The sequence below is a fragment of the Thunnus maccoyii genome, chromosome 23 (assembly GCF_910596095.1).
Source record: "Thunnus maccoyii chromosome 23, fThuMac1.1, whole genome shotgun sequence".
NCBI lineage: Eukaryota > Metazoa > Chordata > Actinopteri > Scombriformes > Scombridae > Thunnus > Thunnus maccoyii.
This window is the reverse complement of record NC_056555.1, coordinates 13,176,230-13,189,696: the sequence shown is the minus strand read 5'-3', so window position 1 is coordinate 13,189,696 and position 13,467 is coordinate 13,176,230. Positions and strand designations below refer to the sequence as shown.

The 13,467-nt window shown below is 40.4% G+C and overlaps 1 protein-coding gene across 1 annotated transcript in view; it reads left to right on the top strand.

Moving 5' to 3' along the window:
• The window catches only part of adipor2 (adiponectin receptor 2), a 34,374-nt gene extending 21,236 nt beyond the window's left edge, over positions 1-13,138 (top strand). Inside the window, exons 4-9 of the mRNA XM_042402993.1 lie at positions 7,114-7,290; positions 8,257-8,428; positions 9,820-10,006; positions 10,132-10,319; positions 10,429-10,622; positions 10,734-13,138. Of these exons, the coding sequence (XP_042258927.1) occupies positions 7,114-7,290; positions 8,257-8,428; positions 9,820-10,006; positions 10,132-10,319; positions 10,429-10,622; positions 10,734-10,862 (1,047 nt within the window). The 3' untranslated portion in view covers positions 10,863-13,138. The remainder of the gene's footprint in view (positions 1-7,113; positions 7,291-8,256; positions 8,429-9,819; positions 10,007-10,131; positions 10,320-10,428; positions 10,623-10,733) is intronic.
• The last annotated feature ends 329 nt before the right edge of the window (positions 13,139-13,467 follow it).

The window sequence follows — 13,467 nt, the reverse complement described above, 5'->3', positions numbered from 1 at the left end:
CAACTGTGACCAGTTTGATATAAATCTGTGTTACTTTTGTTGCCATGCAAATGCAGATTTTTCATGCCTCCCTCGTGGTCATGGGCAAAAACAGAGGGAACAGTTTGTCTTGTGTCGGCCTGAGCACAGTGTCTGTTGTGAAGAGTTGGGCACGTGTGCGCTCTTGGAACATCCTGTCTGTTTCTGAGGGTCTTGCGTCTTTTCCAAATCGTTATCATCCCAGGAGAGCATTGTGCATGTGTGAGTCACATGTCAGATCTCTCTCCCGTCTGCGCTGCGCAGGGGTTACAGTGTACAAGGGTGAGCTCTTCCCTCTATGGTTACAGCTTCAGACTCTGCACTCATTGGTCAACAAAGTTTTAACTCTACCCCCGTTGGCTGGCACGCTGTTCCCCCTAGATCCCGCCCTCGGACCGAGCTGCATGTGACTTTGTTTACATTAAGTCTAAAGTTACATGTTTCAGCTGAGATTTTTCCTCGGACCTCTGTCCTCCTTCCCTTCCCACTCAAATTTATTTTCTACTAGCCGACTGTAGGAGTAACTGGAGCAAAGGATACCTCAAAACACACACATACACACACAGTGGCTCAGGTGTGTGTGCATGTAAGGGGTCATTAGTCAGGTGAAAGTCATTAGTCAGGTCTACATACAGAATAGTTAATGAGTCTGAGGGGAGCAGGATATATGTTTTTTTGTTGGTGTGTGTGAGACGGAGGGAGAAATTGGTCTTTAGGGGCTTTTAAGAAAAACTGCCTCATTTAATCTTGAGTGGACCTGCGTCTCGAGGGATTTCCTGGTCCCCCTCTTGTTCTCACGTCTGTATATCATCCACGTCTACATGCTTAGCTAATGCTAATGTGAACGTCTGTGCTGTCCTTGTTGTTCCTGACTTTGTCCTGCACACACGCTCTTCCCTGTAAGATTTTATTATTGTGATTTATTCCATCATCTGGTTTAAGAGGTTTTGTTGTGTCGCTCTTGTGTTAAATACTTTGTGGTTTCAGTAGCCTAGAAAGGAAACATAACTTTAATTTATTGTGGTTGTTGGCAAAGTTAGCAGACTTAAACACATTAAAATTAAATGACCATTCCAACTTTTGATCAGCTGTACACCAGAATATTTCAGGGTTTTTGAGCTGTCTCTTGGTTAATTGACACACTTAAATCATCATAGTATATATGACCTTTTTATTCTTCAAGAAGACATTCACTCCACCTCCACATTGCCACCTAAAGATGAGACCTTTTAAAAGTAACAGAAAATAAAAATAAAACTGATTCATTAAAATAACTGAGACACCCAATTGTGCCGCCCAAACTTGCGCCTGCAACATACTGATAAGGCTGTTTCCCCTCTTTATCAGTCACACAATCTCCTAAAGCCATACATACACTTTCTCACGCTCACATATACAGACGTATACAAACACACACGCTGTACATACAGGGCAAAAAACACTGGACCGTGTAATGTTACTTAACTTGGTTTCCAAGCAGACTTAGTAAAATTCCTCCAAAGCCCCTAAAAACTTGTTTACTCTGGTAATAAACCTGCTGCCCTTTTTAATTGGTAGAATATAAAATCTGTTTAAAGGACCAGTGTGTAGGATTTAGTTGCATCTAGCTGTGAAGTTGCAGATTGAAACCAACTGAATACACTCCCCTTCCAAGCGTGTAGAAGAACCTACAGTGGCTGCGAAACTCGAAAAATGCGTAAGGCCCTCTCTAGAGCCAGTGTTTGGTTTGTCCGTTCTGGGCTACTGTAGAAACATGGTGGGCTCTCTGGAAGAGGATCCGCTCCCTGTGTAGATATAAAGGGCTCATTCTAAGGTAATGAAAACATGATTATTATTTTCATGTGATTATACACTAATTAAAACATATTTATGAATATTATATTCCATTTCTGCTAAGTCTGTTCAGCTAGATGCCACTAAATTCTTCACACTGCACCTTTAAATACATTTCTGGAAGATTTCTTCAGGCGATTCACAGGAAATTATTTCCTAGAAAAGAGGGAGCAGCGCTCTGCAGCAGAATGACAACAACCGAGACGATTACCCGACACGTGTGATTGTGGCTTTTTGTCTGCTTGCGTGTGCTGACCTCCAGACTGTTTTAATCACACATGATGAGTTGTTATATAGTCATATCCTTGACCACATACACATCATACACATACGCACACACACGGAGTGAAATTTGACTCCGTAACCTCTGCTATAATGAGTTGTTGGAGACCAGGCAGCTGAGTCACGTGCGTCTGACACACTGTATTTGTCCAAGTAGTGTGAGTGTGTGCCTTAATGTAAGCACATTAGTATGTCAGGGATAGCCCGTATTTCCAAGAACCTTAATCTATCTCGCTCCTCCAGTCATCCCGTCTGAATCTTCTCTCTCCCAAGTTACCGTGGCTTTCACAGTCTGGGTTGAGTTAAATGCAGCTGAACAGATGTTTCATGTGAGAAAAGCTTTTCTCTCAGGCTTGCAGTTTCATTTTCAGTAGGAAGTAGGTAGAATTTTCTCAAATCATAAAAGAACACTTCATCCTTTGGTTTATCTATAAATTCAAAATTGCCAATTTTGAAGTTTTAAGCAGGTCTTCAAAATGATAGTTGGTAGCTGCAGGAATTAGTGCATAAATTTAAACAAGGACACAGAAATGTTTGTCACATCTACTAACTGGGGTCCAACTTCTGACCTTTGACCTCCTTACTTACAATTAGCAACCAGACATTTGAAATGTTCAGCTTTTATTATTTCATTGTGGCTTTTCAGTACCTTATCATATCATAACATGCATGTGAAGTCAAAATCATGACGTGAAAATGATGACGTGGTTCGGCTCCAGGCCCGAGAGTCTGTGGGTGTTGAAACAATTACTGTTGGATCGACAGGAAATTAATTAGCAACCCTTCTGACAATTGATGTAGTGTTTTAATATCTTTGGGACGTCACTGTGGGCCACTAAAAACTTGTGATGGGTGTTTCTCAATATTCTTTACTTTGCATAGACTAAATGATTAATGTAATTGAAAAAAAACAAAACAAAATATATTATATTTTGTTTTCTCATGATTATCAAATAATTTAACTCCACATAGTAACAAGCTTCCTGTTGCTGACGCAAATACTGAACGTACTTTCTGCTTTCTGTTACATCAGACTGTCACTGATAGGAAATAGGTCATGTGACATTATCGCAAATCTACCCTTCTTCAGAAATTAAACTGATGTGACACATTTTACATGCAATCTCTTTTCCTCACAAACCTGCAATCCTGACTCAACAAACCCTTAAAAAAATATAACATTTGACCACACAGAAGCCCAACAGCCAGAGAGGTTTAGTGGAAAGGTGATTTCTCGTGAGAGATAAATCACTTAAAGGTGCAGGTTGTAGGCTAAACGCCTCCCATTTATCTCTATCTCTGCTGCTTTTTTTCATATCTGAATATTGAATCATAACTGAAGCGGTGTGTGTGTGTGTGTGTGTGTGTGTGCGTATTACTGTCCCCTATTCCTCTGTCATGAATGTATAGCTATGATTAGAAATAGCTGTGTGTGTAAGTAACATTGCTTCATTTGGCCCAGTAACATCTGTGCAGGTGTGAATGTGTGTGTGTGTGTGTGTATATATATACATATGCTGGATTCTCAGGAGGAAAAGATTTAGTGATGGCATATTGAGTACATTTAGAGGGCACTCTGTTGTCCCCCCCTACACACATGCACACACACACACACACACACACAGCCTTCAAGAACAACCTCACAATCCACAGCAAGACTGGCAGCATCTGGATTTGAGCGTACACCTAAATTACATGCATGCATGGACACACAAGACAGGCTATTACACACACACACACACACACACACACACACACACACACACACACACACAAAAACCGCAGAGCACACGTGACTACCTGGCAGTCTCCCAGATACCCTCTGCTCGCATAGTATACTCAATCACTGAGGCTTACCCTCACACACACACACTCACACACACACACACACACACAGAGCGATGACAGGTGTCACCTTTATCTCTGCTTTGTAACAGTAGATTTATGAAAATGTAGTTTTTACAGTTGCTTGCCATCAGGTGTGACTGAAACTGTACGTGTGTGTGTGTGTCCTTTTCCTATACACATCAGCAGACTGAGATTCATCCTCATGCATGATTAAGCAAGTGAAAGCACACACACACACACAAAATATACAGGCAGATGTAAGACTAACAAATTTATACTTTAGGAACCTGAAAGTGTCGACTGTCTACAGAAGAGACATCTCACACACACACATGCACACACACAAACACACACAAACACACAAACAGGGACCATGTTGTTGGAGTGTATTTTGCTGGTGGGTCTTAAAAATGGGTTAGTCATGCATTATAAATACAACAGGACTTCTCTCTCTCTCTCTCCCTCTCTCTTTCTGCAGTTCTCTTGTCTATCTCTGTCTCGCTGCTTTTCTCTAATTTTCTCACTCTTGTCTCGCTCTTGTCCCCCCCCCCCCCCTCTCTTTTAAAAAAAAAAAAGGACATAAGACACATCTTATCTAATCATTTCCTTTCAGAGGACTGTGTGGAGGAAATTGTGTGCTTGTGTTGGCGTTAAAGAAATAAAAATATATATATATGTGTGTGTGTGTGTATGTAACACCTCTTTGTCTGCATGTTTTTAATGCATGTTTGGCCCTAAGCGTTGTCAGTTTTGTCCACTTGAATCTTCACACACATAACATCACTATTTTCAGTGTGTTGGCGTTCTATGATGAATGACTGTGGTTTTATCATCAAGCGCTAGCCTATATTACCGTATTTCCTCAAATAAAAGATGGTAGTCACTTTAAAGCCGGGTCTCTGATAATAGCCGGGGGCATAGTCAGCATAAACAAATAAAGGCCGGCCCCAAAAACAGGCCGGGGAAAAAACATGGGTGGATAAACTCTTGGGATTAGATGCATAAAACTCTCTAGATTCATGACTAAAGCTGTGTGTACGCACAAAGCCAGAAATATGCACACACGTTCTTTTCATCAAATTTATAAAGCCGTGTGTACGCATGGTTCTGTTTTATAAATATGAGTCATTTAGGAAGTGGTCGCACGTGCACGAGCCTCATTTCCACTTTCATAACTAGCCATAAATGGATGAAGACACATCCTGAACCAGCTGTTTTCATATCGACATGATGCCTGCTCCACCAGTCTGTACACCTGTCAATCAAACAAACAGAAAAGAAGAAGAGGAAGTGCTGTTTCACTGATTGTGTTGCACCAGCGAGGTTCTCCAACAGCTGTCATTACACACGGCTGTGCGGCTCTTTATAGAGCATCTGGCCCCTGGTGCTTGTTATAAAATGTTCATACCAGTTAAGCATAAATAGTAGTTACCTGGATGTAACTCCAGTTCTATGAGTACCTGCGTAGCCCTCTAACCAACCATCACAGAGAGGAGGGGGATGGAGGAGATGCGATATCGTTTTAATGCAGGGATAACGGTGCATATTTTAATAATCATGACAGCAGCGACACTACATGATCAATGGGTAACCAGGGTAACCAGGCTAGAGTTATTGTTCCACACGCCGGAGTAAGTGGACAACTGTTAATGCAGTAACAAAAACTTCTGTTTGCTCCAAACCGAGCAAATGGAAGCAGATCAGAAAACAAAGAGGCTTCGTGCTAAAATATGAGCAAATATACTTATCAAACAGAGGGGATTAGGCATAAAGGCCTCTCTCTAATATAAGCCTGCTTCCAATAAAGGCCTGGATCTCTCTGCAGTCGAGGTAAATAAAGGCCCCAGCCACTATTAGAGGAAATACGGTAATTCTGTCCCTGGCTTTGACAGCTTTTGTGTTTGATTGAATTCACACTGTCTGTCTAATCTTCCATTTGTAAATGTAAGATTGGACAGACTGTGTCTTCATCTTGCAAATCAAAAATTAGCTCTATGTTTAAAAATGTTGGATTAACTTTATTTAGCTGTGCACAGTAAAACAAGACACCAAAATGACTCCACAACAGTGTTGTAATGAGAATTAATTCTCCCCTCTGCGCCCTTTAAAACTTTAACATTTATATTTTTTTTACTTGTTCTTGTTCTCTTTAAGAGACTCTTTAAGATAGTGTTTCCCAACCTAGGAGTCGGGACACCAAAGGGTTCGCAAGATAAATCTGAGGGGACATGAGATGATTAATGGGGGGATAGAAAAGAGTCAAAAATCCACAGAACTGTTTATTTTTAGACTTTTCTATCATAATGTTTAGGGTGAGCCCCCCTGTAATATTTTTGTCTAAAATTAAACAATCTGAAAGAGGAAAGTCACTCATAAAACAGGTTAATTCATACCATATAATTCTATTACAGGGGACACGAGTAGACTTTGCTTTGACACAAGTCTAACAGGTTTGGAAACACTGTTTTAAGACATTTTTTGTATGGTCTCTGGTAATTATGTGAATCTGAAGAGCATGAGAAAATGGTCTGACATGGCAGACCTGAGCACCTGTTCGGCGTCTTAGTTCAATAATCTAACACCTCGCAGCAAGCTTGCCGTCACGGTCACAGTGTCTTTGGTGTAATTTCCCAAAAATGTGAAAAATGCTTAACTGATGCAGCTTATTGCTCACAGACAATTTAAAAGAAGTAACTTGAATCCTTCCCCTACGGCCCTCACTACACATAAACTACTGTTTCATACTCTTTGTCGTGTTAAGATCATACAGAGTTACGTGTTTATGTATGTTGTATGTTGTGAGGCATCTCTGCTCAGCAGCAGTTTATGCGAAATGATGAGGAAGGAAGTTCTCTTGTCATGTTGAATTTCCAGTTGAAAAGAGGATGATGCAAGCTGGGACCAGTAAAGTCTCACACGTCTGCAGTGGGTACCAGATTAAATGTCACCTCCTCTGTCTTCCAGTCGCTCTCCCCTTCATTCATCTAATAAAGTGGAAAAGCCCTCATAAATATTAAATGACTATTTTTTCAAGCTTCAAAACTCCCTTTAGCTCTTCTTTCCTCTTGATAAAAACGTCTCGGGTGTCATAACATCACCAGTCCTCTAAAAATCCCTCTGTTTGTGTTTCAGAGTGTCCCAGAGTGCGATGAGGAGAGAAGAAAAAATGAAGAGGACGACAGAGGAAGAGAAAGAGAGGACCAGGAGGTGGAAGAGGATGAGAGGAGCAGCGATGAAGGTTTCATGGGAATGACTCCACTGCTGCAGGCTCACCATGCCATGGAGAGGATGGAGGAGTTTGTACATAAGGTAAATGAACACACTTACTTTGCTTCAATCACTCCCCTTAACTTATCTGTACAGACGACTTTAATCCCGCCACCTGATACATTTGTTAATCTTCCTAAGTGTGATGTTTGTTTTAGAGAACAACACACAATAAAACCGCACAGTAAAAGAAAACAATAAAACCAGAAAAACACACATGTTGTCCTGCAGAACATGTTTCATGAGCCAAGTTAAACTGGAAACTGTCCAAAACACACAGCAGCCAGTTGCCAAAATCAACCAGTTCATTAGTGATAAAGGTGTTTTTCAGTCTAGGTGTACGGTCTGGAGTTCATTAAACAAAATAGCACGTTATTGGTTTCTTCATCTGCGGTTTCGTTCGCCCGAAACTCTCACAGTACGGTTACGGCTTCGACGGATTTCGCAAAACAACTTCTGAGCGGCTAATTTATGTCCTCTGGGTTCTCTTTGTCACCTTTGTGTAATTGTTTTAAAATGAAAAGTAGGCAGACACGAAGAGTTAAACTGACTGCTCATAAGATGACACTGTTGGACTGGAATGTGGACTCATGTGAACTCAGAGTCCACCAGCTTGGAATAATATTCACACACACTCTCACACACACACACACACACACACACACACACACACACACAGTGGGAGTCTCCTGAAATTGCAACCAGCAGGTTGTAAATTTGGCAAATTAATCACTCTGGAGAGAAACTGTCAAAGGATTCTCTCTCCTCTCTCCATCAGGGGTATCTGCCATATCGGACTTCAGTTTATTTATTTACATCACTTGACCCCGATGCTGTTCATTTGACACTGACACCTACACTACACACACTCGTGATCTTTTACTGTACAACACACACACATCTCCTGTTACAGGTTAACTCAGTAAACAACCACCTGCTCCTTAAACATCAGAGTTAAATGTGATTATAAGTCTTTTCTTTTGTTTTGTTTCTTTATCAACCAATCAGATGTGGGAGGGCCGGTGGCGCGTCATACCTCACGACGTGCTCCCCGATTGGCTGAAGGACAACGACTTCCTGCTTCATGGCCACAGGCCACCCATGCCTTCTTTCCGCGCCTGCTTCAAGAGCATCTTCAGAATCCACACAGAGACGGGAAACATCTGGACACACCTGCTAGGTAGGACACACAGTGAAACTTACAGATGTGCAAGAACACACACACACACCGTGTTACAGCCTGGACTGAGGACTGTAATATGCATAAATGTTTTTATCCTTTACTTAACCTTCGTATTAAACCAGAAGAGTTACACAACACATTCTTCTGTAAAATATCACAGTGGCAGGCAGCAAAACGCAGCTTATTAGCTTTTATAAGCAGCGCTGTGTTGAAAGCTGGGCTGATGTTTGTGCAAGAAAACTAAGGTTGTTATTTTTGACCTTTTCGGCGAACTGCTCGGAATTAGTTGGATTTGTATTTGCTAACTTTGGTTTCCATCCCATTTTTAGAAATAAAGTCAGTGCAACATGCTTTTTAAGCCAAAGCATCTTTTTTTTTCTGCTATAACAGTGCAAGTAAAGTTTCTCTTGACATGGAAACAACTTTCTGATTTTCTGCTCCCACCTAGTGATGAAACAGAGATACTGCAACTAAATGTCTGTGAGCTCAGTGACATTGTGTGAACAGTGAACACTATTCATGCTATTCATGTTGTTTTGGTCTGTTTTATGAGTAGGAACTTTAAAAACATCAGCATTTCAAATTTGGGCTTCATTTTACCTTTAATATTATAATAATCTGCAGACATTTTGTAGAGAGGCTGGTGCAATATGGCACAAATTATAAGAAAAAACTGAAAAAAAGTGTTGGTTTTGTTGGTAAATACCCACTCAATATCAGGGCTGGGTATCATTTAAATAATTACAATACAAGGACCTTTAAAGTGATACTGATACCAATAGAGTACTTGACTACTTCATTCAATATCTATCATGTGAACAGAAGCATTCAGTTGTATAAAATGTCACCGCTCCTCCCCATCCAAATGATTTTTACATGAATACATTTTGAAAGTGTTAAAGTTGTTGAAATATTTATGAAATAACTGTACAAAGCTGTACAAGTATTATCACCACAGACTGCATGAGTTGTAGCTGCTGTGGTAGCGGGCCAATCACACATTGTTTAAATCAAAGAACGCTTGTGGTGATTTGCTGCGAGCAAAACCACACAAATAGTCATTTTTGTCTAGATATGGGTACGAAAGGGATTGAATGCAGGTATCGTTTGACTGGAGAAGTTTCGATACTACTTAGTACTGGGTTGTTTTGGTTTATACCTTAAAGGTGTCGAGTACCAATACCCATTACACAACAGCTACTTTTAGGAAATTATTTTTAAAAAAGTCCTGGAAATCAGCAGGAAAGTAAGGAATCCATGAAATAAAGTGTAACTGAAATTGTTAAAAGAAATGGAGGAAGGACATGTTTGTAGTTGTTTATCTAGATTAATATAATTACTTCTCACTGTCTTCATTTCGTCTCTCCCTCTGTCTCCTTCTCTTTCAGGCTGTCTGTTTTTCCTCTGTCTGGGTCTGATGTACATGTTCAGGCCCAACATGTCGTTCGTGGCGCCGGTCCAGGAGAAGGTTGTGATCGGGATGTTTTTCCTGGGAGCCATCCTCTGCCTCTCCTTCTCCTGGCTCTTCCACACAGTCTACTGCCACTCCGAGGGCGTGTCCAGAGTCTTCTCCAAGTAAGATAAACAGGAAACTTTATAATAAACTTAAGTCTCATTCCAACAGAAATTGCCACAGAAAGATTATTTCAATTTGAGTTCCTGACAGACAGTTCACTGCTTTTTTTTTTTTCTGCGTTTAGGTTGGACTACAGTGGGATCGCCTTCCTGATCATGGGCTCGTTCGTGCCCTGGCTCTACTACTCCTTCTACTGTTCTCCCCAGCCCTGCTTCATCTACCTGATAGTGGTGTGTATCCTGGGACTGTCCGCCATCACCGTCTCCCAGTGTGACTTCTTCGCCACGCCGCAGTACAGAGGAGTCAGAGCAGGTACGACACAAATCAATATGTTTATCTTCTTCTCTTCTAAAGCTTCACATCTGGCATTCAGATGGTTATGTTTAGGCTTAAGTATTCACAGCCTCTCTTCCTGTTTTAGGTGTGTTTGTGGGTCTGGGTCTGAGCGGCGTGGTTCCCACCCTGCACTTTGTCATCAGCGAGGGTCTGATCAAAGCGACCACCATGGGTCAGATGGGCTGGCTGCTGCTGATGGCGACGCTCTACATCACCGGAGCCTGTTTGTACGCCGCTCGCATCCCGGAGAGGTTCTTCCCCGGCAAGTGTGACATCTGGGTAAGTGGACGCAACCTCAAAGCTGTTATCTCGTATTTGTGTTAAATCTAAACGCACATTTAATTTACTTTTCTCTCTCTCTCTCTGTCTTTGTCCCTCTCTCCCTCGTAGTTCCACTCTCACCAGTTGTTCCACATCTTGGTGGTCGCCGGGGCTTTCGTTCATTTCCACGGTGTCTCCAACCTGCAAGAGTTTCGCTACACGGCGGGAGCGGGCTGCGCCGAGGACGGCACTCTCTAACAGACAAACACATACACACACACACACACACACACACACACATACTGACTCACTCATTCACTCACACACATTTTTACGGGGAGTCACTGGTTCTAATAATATGCACAGAATTACACACACATGCTCCTCAAACAGGCACACACACGCTCTCCCCCCAAACTGAAGGCCCAAGCGGCTCGTCTGGTGTGTGTCTGTGTGCGTAATACACAGGATGGCCTCCCAGGGGGCGCTATTAAAACTGACTGACAAGGGTTTTTTTTTGTTCTCTCTCTGTCCCTCCGTCTGTCTGTCTGTCTGTCTGTCTGTCTGTCTGTCCACACCCTCACCTCCTCTGGCTCTTTTTGCTCCGACTATAAATCCACTTCCAAGACGGTGTGTTTTCTAAACCAGTTTTTGAGACTCTTTCCAGGAAGTATCTCCGTTTGTTCGGGAGGAGCTCAAAACCTCCCTTCAATAATTCTTCATTTTCTTCTGTGTTGAGTTCTGACTTTTTCATGGTTTGATTTGAAGAGGAAACATAATTGTGGCTTTAAAAAAAAAAAAGAAAAAAAAGACATTTTTGGGGTGTTTTCTTGCTGAATGCTGTTTTCCAAGTCACACTTCAGAGCATTCAAATATGAAAAAAAAAAAGAATCAAGTGGAAAATGTCTTTCTTCCATGATTGTGAAAGTTGAAGGGGGAGATGGGGGATTTGTTGGGGATGAGGGTTGGTTTGTGGGGAGGCTTAATAGTCACTTTTAAAAGAAAAAAAAAAACTTTTCCATGTAAATAAGATTTCTAAATTTTGGGTTATAGATTTGTATGAAATATATATTAAAAAAAAGAACAAAAAAAGATGTTATAAGATGATGGCAAGATACTGAATAAATAAATATGTTAGATGATGAATCAGTTAAAGATGAGAAGGAGCAGTGGAAAGAATATTCTGCGATTGGAGGGAAACGCTTCAAACAACAACTTCATTTAGTCTGAATATGCAAAGATAAGCAGTGAGGATGAGGAGGAAATATAAGGCACAACATCTGAATCTGATCTCCAGTGCAGGTGTGAAATGAGCTCAGAGTCACTTTTTCTGATCTCCAAACAGAATTATTGTTTTTTCTCACCTTTTGTCTTCAACCTGCGGCCTCGTGTTCGTCGAGCATCACACAGTTGGATCACTGATTTTAAAATCTCGGGGGGGGGGGCCCCTCACGAATAAAATGTTCTCATGTGAACATTTGTGCTTGAAACCAAATCTTAAGTCTATGATATATAAAAGAATCATCCTAATATGTAGCCGTTTTCATTTATCTTTTTACTGTAAATTGTCTGACATGTCTAAAGATAAAACAGACTTCTATGCCACCAATATAAGTTTATTCTTTTCTTTTTTATTCCTTTAATCACACAAAGACAACTAAAGGATATTTTTTAAAAACAAGGCCCCAAATCTGCAGCATCAATACATAAATCATACAGTTTATTGTTGTCCTGACGTCTGTGACAGTTGATAAGATTCACTTCCACACAGAATGATACTGAACATGTTTTTCTTTTTGATTGGTATGGATTGTATATTTTAATTTATCCACTGTTGTTTTTGGTATTATTATTATTATTATTATTGCAAGCTTTAATTCCAGTTTTTTTTTTCTTTTCTCTCATCCATTATCTCTGTCGTTCGGCCAGAGATCATGTGAGGCGAGGGCCCCTAAATAAAAATAGCAAAAAAAACCCAACATGAAGTGTCCTCAAAAACACCCGGAGATGTACTCAAAAATAATTTAAGGGCACCTGAACAGAAACAGAGACTTCACTTTGAGATTAATACATGGTGATGTTTTTAAAATGTTATTGTTTTCTGGCAATACCAAAATCTTGCACCTGCACAGTGGAAAATGCTTATATTCTGAGCTTGTCTTAAACTGTAATTCTATTATTGTTTGAAGTTAAATTTAGGTTTGCGAGTTCCTGTTTGATGGCGGCAAATTGAATTACTATTTGAGTGATCAGCGTCTCTTCTTTGCATCACACTTTGCTTTGAAGAAAAAAAAGAAATTTCATCTACTTCTGTCTCATTTTCATCTACTATCTTCAACTACTTTATGTTTTTTTTTTCTTCTTCTTCTTTTCCTCATTTTCTGTTTTTATTTGATCTGGCTTATATTAATTTATTTCTCTTGGGGAGCGCATATTGTCTGTTGAAGCACACGTTCCGTTCTGATGGGAGTGTTTGATTGCAATAGACCTTTATATCTGCTGTATTGTTCTAATAAAAAAGTTTTTTGAATCTGTCATGTTGTCTTATTAGTGGTTGGTATGTGTGCGAAACTAAAACATGACTTAAAAAGCTGGTCTCCTGAACACTGTTATTCTTAATATGTGCTAAATAATCGACCTGCATCTGCTAAAACAACCAAACAAAGCAACAATAGTTCAGATTAGTTCTGAAATAATGACGTAGATTAATTGATAAATTGTTCATTTAAAAATAATTAACCACCAACTTTTTTTGATTGGATTTTATTGATTACTGTTGCACAATATTTGCAGGTTGCAGTTCCAAAAAAAATAGATTTTCAGAAAGACAGGTCACATAAATACACATGACATTGCACAGCAA